The sequence below is a fragment of the Oryza brachyantha genome, chromosome 3 (assembly GCF_000231095.2).
Source record: "Oryza brachyantha chromosome 3, ObraRS2, whole genome shotgun sequence".
Lineage (NCBI taxonomy): Eukaryota > Viridiplantae > Streptophyta > Magnoliopsida > Poales > Poaceae > Oryza > Oryza brachyantha.
This window is the reverse complement of record NC_023165.2, coordinates 2,712,479-2,726,832: the sequence shown is the minus strand read 5'-3', so window position 1 is coordinate 2,726,832 and position 14,354 is coordinate 2,712,479. Positions and strand designations below refer to the sequence as shown.

Genomic DNA, 14,354 nt, shown 5'->3' with positions numbered 1-14,354 from the left:
GAAAACCCTTCCGACATTCGGTCAAATATTTGACGTGACACTTCTCCCAAAAATTTTCTCAATCTAAACACCTAAGTTTCACTTCTGCTGGTGCCACTAATTTATGTTAGAGCAAGTATAATAGCATGCTATAAGCCGACTAAACGGTGATGTGAAAGAGAGAAGAGCAGAGAAAGGAGAAGCGGGCTATAAGTCTATAGCCAGCTCAGGCACAAGAACCAAAACACTCTATAAGAAATATATGGGTCTTACATTAAAAATAAAGAACTACTGCTATATGAGTAAGCTTAAAAAAGTATACGCCGTAGTTTTATAGCCAGCCTTGCTCTGTTGCTTGCTTTACTCACGTCAAATCATCATAAGTTCACTGGAGAGGGAAGCCTGAATATTTTGGCATTCCCAATTTCATATCCCTTTATGTGCAGAATACTCGGGCAAATTTTCAAAAACATCACATCAAATTTTTAGACACCTAAATAAATCATTAAACATAGATAAATTAAAAAACTAATTGTATAGTTATGAAAGAAGTCTTGAGACGAATTTTTTGAGTCTAATTAGTCCATGATTAGCCATAAGTGCTACAGTAACCAACATGTGCTAATGTCGGATTAATTAGGCTCAAAAGATTCGTCTCGCGGCTTCTAGGCTAGCCGGAAAATTCGTTTTTTTATTCGTGTCCGAAAACCCCTTCTGACATCCCATCAAACATTTGATATGACACTTCTCTCAAAAATTTTCTCAATCTAAACACCCCTCATTTTCTGCATTTAGCTGGGCTTATCTGCAGGCCTATGTATTGGTAGAGTAGTTCAATCATCGTTTCATTATAATCTTTCTCAGAAGAAAGCAACATTTCGTGTCATTCATTCAGGAGAGGATACATCTTTTTTTGGAGTAACTGCAAAAATGGAGGCTTTCTTCTCTCTGAACTTTCTTTTTTCTTTTGAAAGGTTTGTATCTGAACATTTGTATAGGACACTTCAAAACTGAATTATTAACCCATGTGTACTCCATTTTTACCCGTGTAATATCATGGTTATAGCTGTCGTGTGAAATTTTCCAGGGAATACTAGCTCTTGTCAGTGATTGACCATGAGCCCTGTCCTTGAACATTTTTTAAAGCCTACAATGACGGTGGCCAGAGAACGTACAAAGAGTCCTAAAAAGGGTTACAGCTTCAGCTTGGTACGACATCAGAAAAGCTTTAAAAAAATCCTTGGACTAATGTGGTTATATGCTCCAATTTATGAAGGGGGTTAGTATTCAACACCTGTCATCTGTCGCATTACTGAAACTTTTGTTGTTTTGCTGGAACATCGAAAGAGGCATCTTCAATCTTAAGAGGAAAAAAACAGTAATGCAAATTTCAGATGAATAGCGAAAGAAGTTGAAAATATTGGAAGAAGGTTTTCTTTCTGACTTTCTCGTGCTGATTTCTCTCAAAACGAAAAGGGCATGTATGTCTTTTGCACCGTTCACCTGCTTCCCTGTGAAAGATTCACAACTGTTTGTTTTCTAACAGTATTCTTGGGAAGCGAGGTTGCTTGTTGTTACAGCAAGGCACCCTTTTTTACTTGCCTCACTGCAGAAACAAGCGATGAACAGAGAAAAGGAGCAATACCATCACCAACTGTATCAAGAAGAGAGAAAAAAGAGATGGAAAAATTTGCACATGTGTGCGTGTTGGATTAGTACAAGAGATTTTATGTAGCTGGGAGACAAGGACGAGCGATTCGCTGAACATCTCAACAACTATTTTGTTTCAGTTGCCGGTTGTGTAGTAAATCACCCAACATGATTTAACCGACAGTGATCGATTCAAGCAGCCACACTAGGACCGGTGATAAAATTGACAGCCAGTCGCTAATGTTAATTAATTACTACTGTTTACTACTGTATTTTTGATTTCTACATATGAGAACATATGCTTTTGTTTGCAACTGTGTTAAATACTATTTCTGATTCTATGACAGCATATGTTTTGTTTAAATCCTGGTTAACTACTATTTCTGATTCTATGACAGCAAATGTTTTGTTTGAATCCTGTGTTAACTACTATTCCAGTTTCTGAAAGATGGCAGCTTGCTGGGTGACTCCATAATTCTAAAAGAGAAAAATTCAGAGAGAGGGAGACAACGAGACATGTCTCTGAAATCACCCATAACCTGGTGCTCCCGTAGCTGAATATTGCCTGCAGCCGCTGCGTCTGCAATCTGCTTCTGGACTCTGATGTCCGGTCCATTTTATGATTCTCTACACCACACAATATTATTATACTGCTGCTAGCTACTACCAATGTTGTTTCTTTTCGATGCTCTTGTTTTCCAGCTCCTCGTTTTACCTGTCACACGACTGTGCCTGACCTTCATCTCCCAGGTGAAGTTTCAGTCAATCATTCAATGTTTTCATGCTACAGTGTGTGCTAGTAGAATCATGTATGTTGGAGTTCACACAAATACAAGTACTAGTACAGTAATGAACTAGGAACTTCTGCTGACCAACAACAAAAAGTTAAGGAACATTACACTGATGACTCTACTAGATAAACCAAATGGGCCGAATAGAAAGAAGCTATATAGTTACTAGACAACAATGAACCCATCCATGGTGAATAGGTGAGTCGGTCAGCAGCCCAGCCCATTATACTTGGGTTGTTTTGGGTTTGGGAGGCCCATATGTTTGTAGTACCTGTTGGCCCAATACAGCATGATACCTCTCAAGACAAAAACATACTGGTAATTAACTTTTTGACACTCTTACAAATGACACTAGCATATTTACCGTTGGGCTCACATGTCATAAACATACGAGGGTCCACGTATCATAGACATCGGGCGGTAAATATGTTATGTACCATTTCTAAAAGTGACAAAAAGTTAATCAAAGACCAAAAACCTTAGATTTGTTTGTGCCTCAAAAACTATACAGAATTGATTGCAAATTGCCAAATCAAAGAGAGAGAGAAAAAAGGTTTGTTAGGCTGGCAATGTTTTTCCATTATACATTTCTACTAGGGAACAAAATATTTGTCCTATTGGAATGTAAACACCCTATAACATATTTTCTCTATTGTTTTTATTTGATATCGTTGAATTTTATGTCTACGTTTGACCATTTATCTTTTTTTAAAATATATATATAATTATTAATTAGTTTATGATGATTTATTTATTATCAAAGTAAATTTAATAATAACTTATAGTTTTGCATATTTGTATAAAAATGAATAAAAAAGTCCAACGTAAATCCAAAAGTGAACGGTGTCAAATAAAAAAAACCGATGGAGTATTCTCATAGTACATTTCAAGCAAAGTATTGTTCATATAAACATCGTTGTTCAATTATTCACAGATAAAGTTTATTCCATTATAAATTTATAATTCATACCAACGATCAAATCTCACAGAGAACAAAATAACCATAGCGTGTCACTAACATGAGAAACATCCCAAATGGTATACGTCTCTAAAACAGGCCAACTGCTCTATCCTGTCCGTGGTATAAAACCATCTAGTGCTAATGTACTGTGCTCCATTCTCTATCTAAATCGCCTGACACACGATCAGAGAGACCACCATCAGCAAAGAAAATAGAATTTGATGTGAGATTGGTCCTGCAAAGTTTGAACACAGTTAATAAATGTGGAATGATTTTCTGACTGATTCCATGAAGCAAATAGAGAATATGTCGAACAATCACTTCTAAAAAAACCTATACCAAATGTGGGGGCATTGCCATTGTTAGAGATACTAGCAGATCCCGGTGGTGAAGGAGAATTGGAAGAGTTTGAGGATGGAAGGAGCCCTAAGCTTGCGCAATCCGCACCAATTGAACCTGAAACAAATCACACTAGTTAGGGAACGTGAGGCGCAAAACTTTCTCTGCATAAATATCTTGTACGGGTTTTTTTACCATCCTTAAAAAGTAACTTGAGAGACCAAAAATTTTAGTGTAAAATTTTAGTAACTCAAGGTACTAAATTTTTACACTGAGAAATGTTGCACCCCGAGGTATTTTTTCAAGAACGTTAAAAAAACTCATCTTGTACATGTAGCTGTCTCCTTTGATCTTACAATTCTGAAAACATGGCATTGTGGTGATGTTCAGAAGGTTACTGAAACCCTCTCTGCACTCGCAGTGGTAACTTAGTCCTGTCCCGTTCTTGCATGTGCCTCCCGAACCACAGTAAGCTAATAGACAGGCTGCGCATATAAAATTTTACCAGCAGTGATGAATGTATGATGATCAGATCACAGATGAGATGAAAATGGTATGTTATAAAAAATTTCAAGAAGCATTATTAAAAATGAAAATCTAAACAACAGTAGGTTGCAGTAGTTACGATCTGTTGATAAGGAGAAATTTTTGGGCGATGGCACAGGCGCTGGCGCTGGTGCTGTAATGTTTGAGCATGCACGATCAATGGAACCTGTAAAGAGATATAATTATTTGAGTATGTAAGCTGACATGGGCTACATAACATTAGCAAACGTGGAGTTTTAAAGGATATGGATCAAATTATCAATTATGGATATGCTATGAATATTGTTTAATAATGACTTGAATGTCTTCTAGTATAGGTAACAAACAGGAACTCCTAAGATGACGCTGCTGGTTCAAAAAAATAGTCTCTGAAGATGACACAAAGGCGTGAGCATTCTTAAGAAATCCAGCCTTTTCCTGTCTGATGGAGACGCATGTTGAAATTGTGATAACTGGTTGTCTTAGCAAAAGAGACAGCAATCAGACTAAAAAATTGAATTGATTCCATTTGCGTTTGGTTAGTCCATTAAAGTTCTTGTGCGTCTGGACTACCAATATATTTTGCAAAAATGAACATTCGGCACACGCCACACGGCCCTGGTCTCTGTATAACTGCACTCCTGACCAATCCTTTTAACTTGCACAGAGCATCAAAAACAGCATACTGAGATTCCACTTGTTGTAATGTTCAGAAATTGGCATCTTACAACTTACAGGCTGCAACTACAGAAAAACAATTGTATTTTCATGCTGAAACTAATTATACAGTTCCTAAAAACTTTTCTCAAAAACATCACATCGATTTTTTGGACATGTAAATGAAGCATTAAATATATATAAACACTAAAACTAATTATACAGTTATGAAGAAAATAGTGAGACGAATCTTTTGAGCCTAATTAGGGCGTGATTAGCCATAAGTGCTACAGTAACTAATATGTGCTAATGATGGATTAATTAGACTCAAAAGATTCGTCACGCGGTTTCCAGGCAGAATCTGAAATTTATTTTGTAATTAGACCACGTTTAATACTTCAAATATGTGTTTAAAGTTTTGATGTGATGTTTTTGCAAAATTATTTTGTAAACTAAACAAGGCCTAACAATCGATCAAAATTTGCAGATACGAACATGTCATATCCTACATCGAAGTGGCTGATTAATCAATTCGCATGAGAAAGTTAGGTCGGCATGCAGTTACCAGTCATGCAGGGACACAAGAACAGCCGTATTTTAGCTGGACAACATTGATGACACAAAGCCGAGCATGCGAACAACAGCATGTGAGCAGCAAAAGGACAGAGCGGAGAGCTCATGAACACTCACAGTTGGGGACGACGCAGGGGAGGAACCTGAGGTCGTCGCCGACGTGCATCTGCGTCCACCCCGGCTCGCACTCGCACCTGTACCCCGGGAACCCCGACGTCGCCGTGCAGTTCCCCTTCCCGCACCCCACCGTCTTGCACATCGACCCTGCTCCCATCCCAACCCCATCGAATCAAATCACCAAAAACATCAACTTTGCAGGAGCTGAAGAGAAATCAGCAAGAAAAATCGTCCCTTTTTTTCTGGTGAGAGAGAGAGAGGAACTGAGGAAGGAATCCTTTACCGATTACAGGGGCGAGGAGGGGGCTGAGAGGGGAGAAGAAATCGTCGGCGACGGCGACTCTGGTCGCCGTCGTTACCACGAGGAGCAGCACGACCGCAGCAGCGCGGCCGCCGCCGGCGAGTCGTCTCAGCATCTCGATTCTGGCTGGATTGTTGATTCCTTCTTGGGCTGCCACTAGCTAGCAGCTGACGATCAATTGCCTGTTCGTTCGTGCGCTTGGCCAGGCTGCTCGATCTGCGTGTGGAGCGAGCGGCTGTTTCGCTGGAGTTTAAAGCGAGGAGAGAGATGGCTCTCTGCAGTTAGTTGGCAGGCGAGGCGATGACACGAGAGGAGGAGGAATTTTTATGGATGAATTGACTCTTGCAGCGAGAAGCGGCAAGAATGGCGAAGTCAAATGTGTGATCCGTCCTGGATGGCGCCGTGACTCTGCTCAGTTAGGCAATGTCTGGAAAACGATGATTTTTTTCATTTTTTCATTTTAAGTTTACCTCTATTTTCAACCCTACAAAGGTGGTCATACGAAGGTATATTTATAAATAAAAAATAATTTATAAATAAAATTTTTATATAGTTTTTCTTAGCGATATAAAATTGGCTGGAAATAAATTACGACGGAAAAATCATAATATCAACTCTGAATTAAGGTTTAAAAATTTTAAATTTTGTCTTATAGAAAAAGGCGAAAAGATGAGGCAAAAATTTTGACAACAGCAAAAATCCGGTAAAGCAACAAACTAAAACAAACTTTGGACAGTGTCACCTTACAAAGTTTGGTAATTTTGGAAATTTTCACTTTTTTAAAAATCACACAAATATTTGGTAAGGCTACATCTCAACGTTATGAAACATTTGGTAATGTCAAAATATAATACCAGATTTTGGCAATGTTGAAAGCAGCAGTGAACTGAACTTGTCCATCATTTGCAACTATGAAGATTTTCAAGTTTTACCTTGGAGCAATTTTCCTATCCTCTTTGTACCTGCTGGTACCACGATAAATTTTACATAGAAAACAATGGTACTTTATTGTACCTCTTTAAGGATAGAAAAAATGCTTTTTACATTGAGGTTAAGTTAGTTAAAATTTGTGGAACAAAGGGGCATCACTTCCCAACTTGCCAGACTTTCGAGCTTTATATTAATCATTTTTTGGGTATGCTTTGTTTAACCACATTTTTTTCTTTTGGTCTGGACCTGAGAATTTGGAGATGTGTAGATGCTCTTACTAGCTACTCCCTCCGTCTCTAAATGTTCGACGTCGTTGATTTTTTATACATATTTAGCCATTTGTCTCATTCAGATTTTTTATAAAATATGTAAAGCTCTTTACATAAAAGTATACTTAACAATAAATAAATAATATAAAAATAATTAGTAATTATATAAATTTTTTGAATAAAACGAATGGTAAAACGTGTATTAAAAAGTTAATGGCGTCAAATATTTAGGGAAGAATGACTTACTGCTATTACTACATATAATTGGGGAGATGAGGATGCTCTGCCACTGTCACAACAAATTAATACATATAATTAACTCGGTCTTTCATTAATTGCATCTCGCACACATGTATGGACTCAAAAACTCGAAGAGGTTCGTCGAGCTTTTCATACGAGGGCATGTACGGGGTGCGTATTAGCTGACTGTCTCAATCGTCACGTAAGTAAATTTGGTGACATGGAGAAAATGGAGGAAAGAGAGAAGGAGAGAAAAGCTGTTGTCATGCATGACAACGGTTTAGAGTCGACTCTTAGCATTTATTGAGGAAAACTTTCTTGTATGAGAGTGGATAAAAAGAAAACTAACGTAATAAAAAATATCTTATTGTATTAATGAAAAGACCATATCTGACTCTATCTTTATACATATTATTATAACATAGATTCTTATTGCTGACGTGGATCATATAAGAGTCGATAATAAGGTTTACTTTTGAACATGGCCTCATGTTCTTTCTAAGCTCCTTTTTTCGAGGATAGTTCTCTCCAAATTCTGATCAGTTATCCTTCAAGCTGAATGTGGCTTTGATTTTTCTTCTCCTACCCATGTGTCCATCAAAAGGGCTGCCTCCTTTTGCTTCATCAGTAATAAACCAGATCATGAGCAATAAGATTAGCCGAATAACTACGGAACAAGTGCGTTGCATCCCTGCCTGACGCGTGATTCTGATTTCTGAAGAAACTACCTGAATTCCTGTCGATTTCAGCCATCCATCCAGGATGCTTATCCTCATCAGTTGATGTCAAATTTGGTTATGCCCAGCGCATACGCGTCCCAGAGCCATGCATGATTTCGTCGTCGCGAAAGCAACATAACGGCTTCGGTTGTTTTGCCACCTGCAGGAAGCGACGCTAATGATCGCTTTTGCTTACCCCGTATTTTCGCCCTTTCTTTACGCTTATAACCCAAAATTTAAATTTTTAACCAGAAATAAGGTTTTTTTTCACCAAAATTATTTTTTAGCTATAGCTTTAAGATTGTTAAAAATACATATATAAAATTTTTATTCATAAATTATTTTTTATTTACTAATATACCGTCGACTTTTTTCCATAAAAAAACAAACAATCACCCCTTATACTTATAAGCTAAACTTTAAATTTTCAATCTTTGAGTTAGAGATAATTTTAATTTTTTATCATACTTTAATTTAACCTTTGATTTTGAATCATTAGAAACAAATATATAATTTTTTATTTATAAATATGTTATTTGACTTGTTGTGAACAATGACCCGCTGCATGAAACGAGCATGAACCTACGAGATGCGTGTCCCATGAGATAGAGGGCTTCTGGCCCACGCAGCCCATTAAGAGGCCACACAGCCCATCTGGCCCAAACTGTCGGCCAGCCATACGAACGGGGGCAGTTTGATTCAATATGGGCCTCTTTTTCTCTAGACTTCTTCAATGAAGCCCAATACCGGCTCGGCCTTGTCGTGGCGATGGCCGGCGAGCCGAGCGGTGAGCTCCGGCGAGGGGGGCGATCGAGCACCGACGGCTGGACCATCCGCCACCCCGCTGGCTGCTCCGGCGGCGGCGGCGCCGGATATTGAAGGCGAGCGAGCAAGCAGCCAAGCCGCCAAGCCGGGGGGACCTCAGCCTCATCACTGGCTATCATGGCGTCCCGAGCTCCAGCTAAGCCATCCCGCACTGCACTGTCCACAACGCGTCCCTCCCTCTGCCTCTGCCTGCTTGCTCCGACGTCACCGTCGCAGCGGCTGCTCCAGCCAACAACCGCTGCAGCAACTAACGCTGCTTGCTGCACGGCGTGACCTGTAATTCCTCCGATGATGGTCAGGTCAGGGGCCTGCAACTCCGGTGGTCAGGTTCGCGTATTGAATTCAGAGATATACTATATCGATCGGATGGATTCAGACAGCCAGAAAGAACCCAGCACATGTGCGTTTCTTTGGCTGCATGCCGACCAGCAGCCCCACCGCAATCCAATGGAATAATTCTCATGGAGTATATTTTATCATCAAGGCTCGGCGAATGTTGATTTGGTTTCAGTCTTTTGACAGTCTCACGGGTGTCAGAGTTTGCAGCCGCGGGGAACACGGAGGAAAAGAACAAATTTTTAGGGTGAATTGCTCATTGAATTCTGGGACCTGGAGAAAGAGACCAACTAATCCAGTATATAAGAAATGCTGGGAGCACAGATCACGCACGCTACAGTTCACACGGTTAATCGGCTCGGCCCAACCGATCCATGATTGTCGTGGAGACATGGACCCGGCAGTGTACAGACGAGCAGTTCTCATAATTCCCTTCCTCCCAGATCGATTTTTAAAAAGATTCTGACAGCCAAAAGGACAGTGCTGCTGTTCAGGATCCATTCCATGTTCTTAGCAGTTAGCAAGAAGCTTCACGTGGCTGTTCTCACTCAGCTCAGCTCGCCGCGCTGTTGACTGAAGCATTGGAGTAGGCAGGGTGGTGGTTGCTCTGGCTGTGCTTTGATCGTTGCATCTGATTAGGTACTGGCCATGGATGACAGATTGCTCGTTGTGAGATTGTGAAATTTTTGATGAATTCGGTGAGTTGTGTGTGTGTGTTTTGCAGTGATCGGTTTAGGAGGGAGGAGAAATGGGGAAGGCCGGGAGGTGGCTGAGGAGCTTCTTGGCCGGCGGCAAGAAGGGTGGCAAGAAGGACAAGGTGGAGGCCGACGCAATGGCGGGCTCTCCGGGAGCGGCGGCGAAGGAGAAGAGGTGGAGCTTCAGGCGGCCGGTGCAGGGGGAGAAGGCGGCGGGGGAGGTACCGGCGCACGGTGTGCTCGGTGAAGACGGCTTTGATCTGTCGGCGTCGGAGCCGGAGTTCGATCAGAAGAAGCACGCCGTGGCGGTCGCGGTGGCGACCGCGGCCGCCGCCGACGCAGCGGTTGCCGCCGCGCAGGCTGCCGCCGCGGTCGTCCGCCTGTCCTCTCGCAAGGCGTCGCACCTGCCGCCGAGCGCCATCGAGGCGGCGGCGGCGGCTGTCAGGATTCAGGCCACCTTCAGAGGCTACCTGGTACGAACTTGCCGTCGCTTGTTTCCGACAATTTTTTTTCTGCTCGTGTTCGTCGGATCGTGACACGTTCGGTCGTCCGTGTGAGTCGCAGGCAAGAACAGCGCTGTGCGCGCTACGAGGCATCGTGAAGCTGCAAGCTCTGGTGCGAGGGCAGCTGGTGAGGAAGCAGGCGACCGCCACGCTGCGCTGCATGCAGGCTCTCCTCGCGGCGCAGTCGCAGTTGCGCGCGCAGGCGCAGCGGATGCGCGTGCTCCACGAACACCACCACAGGACGCCGCCCAGGCCGCGGCCGCCGTCGCCGCAGCACCACCCGCGGCACCGCCGATCCTACGTAAGTTCGCCGGCAAATCTGGTCCGAGCAGGAGGGGACGGCGGTGACAGACTGACGCGGTCCATGGTCGGGGTTGGCGTGGAGCAGGAGATGGACAGGTCGTGCGAGGAGAACGCCAAGATCGTGGAGGTGGACAGCGGCGAGCCGGCGCGGCGTGGTGCGGCTGCGGCGGCGAGGGAGAGGCCGTTCTGCGGCGTCGAGTACCACCACGGGCGGTGCTCGCCGGCGCCGTCGGCGGCGACGGAGCTGACGAGCCCGAGGGCGTACAGCGGCCACTTCGAGGACCTGGCGTCCGCCGCCACCGCGCACAGCAGCCCGCAGCAGGCGTCGGCGTCGTCGGAGCTGCTGTGCCCGAGCTACATGGCCAACACCGAGTCCTCCCGCGCCAAGGCCCGGTCCCAGAGCGCGCCGAGGCAGCGCACCGACACGCTGGAGCGGCAGCCGAGCCGACGCAAGAGCAGCGGCGGCGGCGCCAAGATGCAGCGCTCGTCGTCGTCGCACGCCGCCGCCGCCCAGCGCGGCGCGCAGTTCGCCTGGCCGGTGATAAAGCTCGACGCCTCGAGCGCGTCGCTCAAGGACAGCGAGTGCGGGTCGACCAGCTCCGTCCTCACCGCCGCCACCGTCTACAGCCGGACGCGGTCGCTCGTCGGATTCGAGGTAAAAGACGACATTTTCCTATCAAAAAATAACCCGACAAAAAAAAATCCTGACATGCTCTTCTTCTTGCATGCTCGCTCGGTCGCTCCAGGTGCGCAGGGGTCTGTACTGAGCTAAAAGAAAGCTATTGCCGGACGAATCGGAGCTTCACCACCGATCGCCATGGAATGTTCGTCAGTTTGCTCTACCTGTGAATCTGTGATGGCTTCTGCAACAGCTACAAGTGTACAGCTACTGCACATACACGCCTGCGTCTCGATCATGAACTGTACATTTTTGTTGCCCGTTTTGTGATGTGGAAACTGTACCATACTGGGAATACATACTGCTAAGTGAAAAGCGAAATGTAATAAGCACCCAGTGCAATTTCATCCAAATTGCATTCTCTCTTCCAATCTAGAAAGTTTTTTGTGGGCCTACACGAGGCTACTGGGCTCTAATGATGGCTCCAACAGTAAACGGGACATAAATTAAGCCCATATATTTTGTGGGCAAGATTTGATCATTCGTGGTGGGCCTTCTCGAGGTAGAGTCATTCTCCCTGCACATAGTTATTGGGCCGTGAGAGAAGCCCACAGTCTTGGAGATATCTCTAGTTCTCTGCTCCTTAGAAACGGAGTCGTCCGTCCCTTACGTGTGGCACGCTACGCAAAAATCTTCGCTTCTACAGTGAACATTATATGATTTCTTGACTATTTCTACGGTCCATCGTTAATTATATGAGCCTATTATAATTCACGAGTATATTATTTGAAAACCTGAATTAGATCAGGAGCCTATCTTTTGTTTTTCTAAAGAAGGGTGTTTTACATAGACTTTATATCTGGTTTGATATATGCAGCCATTTGATCATGATCCTATCTAGTGCAGCAGCATCAAAATGGTGGTGCAGTTGACGCTAGCAAATCTGCAAGTCAACCGCCATTATCTCCATTAGCTTTCTTCTCCTCGTTCTTCCTCCTCCACCACCCTCAATCGATGCTTCAGTTTCGAAGAAAAAGAATCCCCCCAAAAAAGCTACTACATCTTTCTGGCCATTAACCATCTCGCCTTTTCTGCCAATAATTCACTTCAAGTCCTAAGCTAGTGGGTTCAATGATCCCGGCCGCGGACGGGCCCGCCATGAGAGATCCCAGAGCCCACATTTGGCTTCGTAGTTGGGTGCAGCTCTCGATCGTTTCTGGTTCTGACCGAGAGATGAGATCGATCAGGTGATTCAGACAGTTTGGCAGGTTTCTGATGGCATCCATGGCAGCTCAGAAAAATTCCTGTTTGCTTGCCAACCTGCACACATTTACCTTTGCAAATTTGAGGCTACCAGAAATCGAGTGCTCATCTCTGTGGTTCCCGGTGTCCATGGAGTTTTGCTGTACAAGAATGTGTCACCGTCTTGGCGTCTTCCTCCTCATCGTCGTCGTCCTTGTGGCCATGATATTGCTGTGGTCGAGAGCGCAGCGGCGGTGTGTGGACGTTGTCGGTGGCAGCAGCCGTCGGGTCCTACCGGCGTCCGCAGCTTGAGGAGGAGGAGCGCCCGGACCATCTCTGACAGCAACCGCTTTCTGCAGCTCATGCGAAGAAAAGGTTGCTGTTCCTCTGGTACCATACTTTCTGACATAAATGGTGCAGATTCTTGAAATGGCCACCTTTTTTACCTGCATTTCCAGCGACAGTACTAGAACTTGTGAGGTGAGATCCATCACCATCAGTTTAGTTTCAGAATCGACGAAGAAGATCAAATGATCGATCTTGTTATAGAGCAGTAACTAATGTAATGTAAATGTCACTTTGTGTCAGTTGGGTAAACTTTTTTGCAGGTGACCGGTGAACACTCGGTTGCAAACAGTTTGCACGCAATCGTTTTCGTAGAGACGTGCTGGAACTGGGAGAATGATGGCCATCGTGATCCGATTCTGTTGGTAGAGAAAAGAAGCAAATCTTGCATGAGGGTGTGCAGGCTGTTCAGATGAACAGGGAGGTGTTGCTGTTCGTCGACGCAAGCCACAGGAGTCGCCATTGAAACACCTCACCCTTTTCTTGCTCAATTATGCAGCCGACAAGCACAAGCTGCAGCAGACGAAACGCCATGCTGATGATATGAAAACTATAGAGCTGACCTGCAAATTAATGAAACTGACGAACCTATCGGCTTTGAGTGGAGAATGTTTATCTTTTTCTGGGGAAGACGCTTCGGTGGAGAATGTCATCTTCAGTACAATAATGCAATCTAGAAAAGGGGACTGGATCGCCAAGAACCACAATTCTGGGGTGATGGTACGTTATAATGCAGCTTCAGTGTTGATACACTGTTCAGCATATCTCGAACTAGAGAATTATTAGCACTTCCCACAGTTTTGCATTGACGTTTTCTCTTCTTTTTTTTTCAGCCGAAAACATTAAGCTTGTTATGCAAATTATTCTCTGGTGCTTTTCAAAAACCTGTTTTATAGAGAATCTTCAGATTTCCTTTATCAAAAAGAGACACATATAATGGGGTGAGATTACATTAGAAGACAAAAATCCCACTAAAAATATCATAGAGAGGTACATTCTCTATAAAAAATATGTAATACTTTTCTAGTATTGTATAGATTCATATGGATGCTAATGAATCTAGACATATATATAAATTATATACATTTATTAATAGATGAATCTATATAAGGCTATAAAATATTATAATATGAAACAGAGATAATAGGTGTTTTACGGTGTTTTCTGCTGAGAAACTGTTTATTTTTTCACTGGTAGTAGAAATCAAAATCAACGATTGAGATTCTTGTACCGATAATACTACTACTTGTTGAACACTACTCCCTACGTTTCATAATGTATAGCATTATCAATATTTATATGGATGCTAATGTATCTAAACATATATATAAATTATATACATTTATCAATTAGTAAATTTAGGCAAAACTAGAAAGTCTTACAATACAGACCATATCCAATAGATAGAAACACTATGCTGTTTTCTTCAGTTCTC

At 43.2% G+C, this 14,354-nt stretch overlaps 2 protein-coding genes across 3 annotated transcripts; one reads left to right on the top strand and one right to left on the bottom strand.

Annotated features, from left to right (window-relative positions):
- Nucleotides 1–3,347: 3,347 nt before the first annotated feature.
- On the bottom strand, nucleotides 3,348–6,207 carry LOC102717142 (protein jagged-1-like). Its single transcript, XM_006651000.3, has 6 exons — nucleotides 5,876–6,207; nucleotides 5,593–5,739; nucleotides 4,346–4,432; nucleotides 4,077–4,205; nucleotides 3,721–3,837; nucleotides 3,348–3,616 (listed from the first exon to the last, which is right to left on the bottom strand). The coding sequence occupies exons 1-6, from the start codon at nucleotides 6,006–6,008 to the stop codon at nucleotides 3,546–3,548; spliced, it is 684 nt and encodes a 227-aa protein (XP_006651063.1). The 5' UTR covers nucleotides 6,009–6,207; the 3' UTR covers nucleotides 3,348–3,545.
- A 3,355-nt stretch (nucleotides 6,208–9,562) lies between these two features.
- LOC102716858 (cilia- and flagella-associated protein 91-like) lies at nucleotides 9,563–11,952 on the top strand. Of its 2 annotated transcripts, XM_040522305.1 has the most exons (5): nucleotides 9,563–9,851; nucleotides 9,937–10,380; nucleotides 10,472–10,711; nucleotides 10,799–11,368; nucleotides 11,460–11,952. In XM_040522305.1, the coding sequence occupies exons 2-5, from the start codon at nucleotides 9,961–9,963 to the stop codon at nucleotides 11,478–11,480; spliced, it is 1,251 nt and encodes a 416-aa protein (XP_040378239.1). In that variant the 5' UTR covers nucleotides 9,563–9,851; nucleotides 9,937–9,960; the 3' UTR covers nucleotides 11,481–11,952. The 2 variants fall into 2 exon arrangements, with proteins under 2 accessions (XP_040378239.1, XP_040378240.1); XM_040522306.1 differs by having other exon boundaries at nucleotides 9,563–10,380.
- Nucleotides 11,953–14,354: the final 2,402 nt, after the last annotated feature.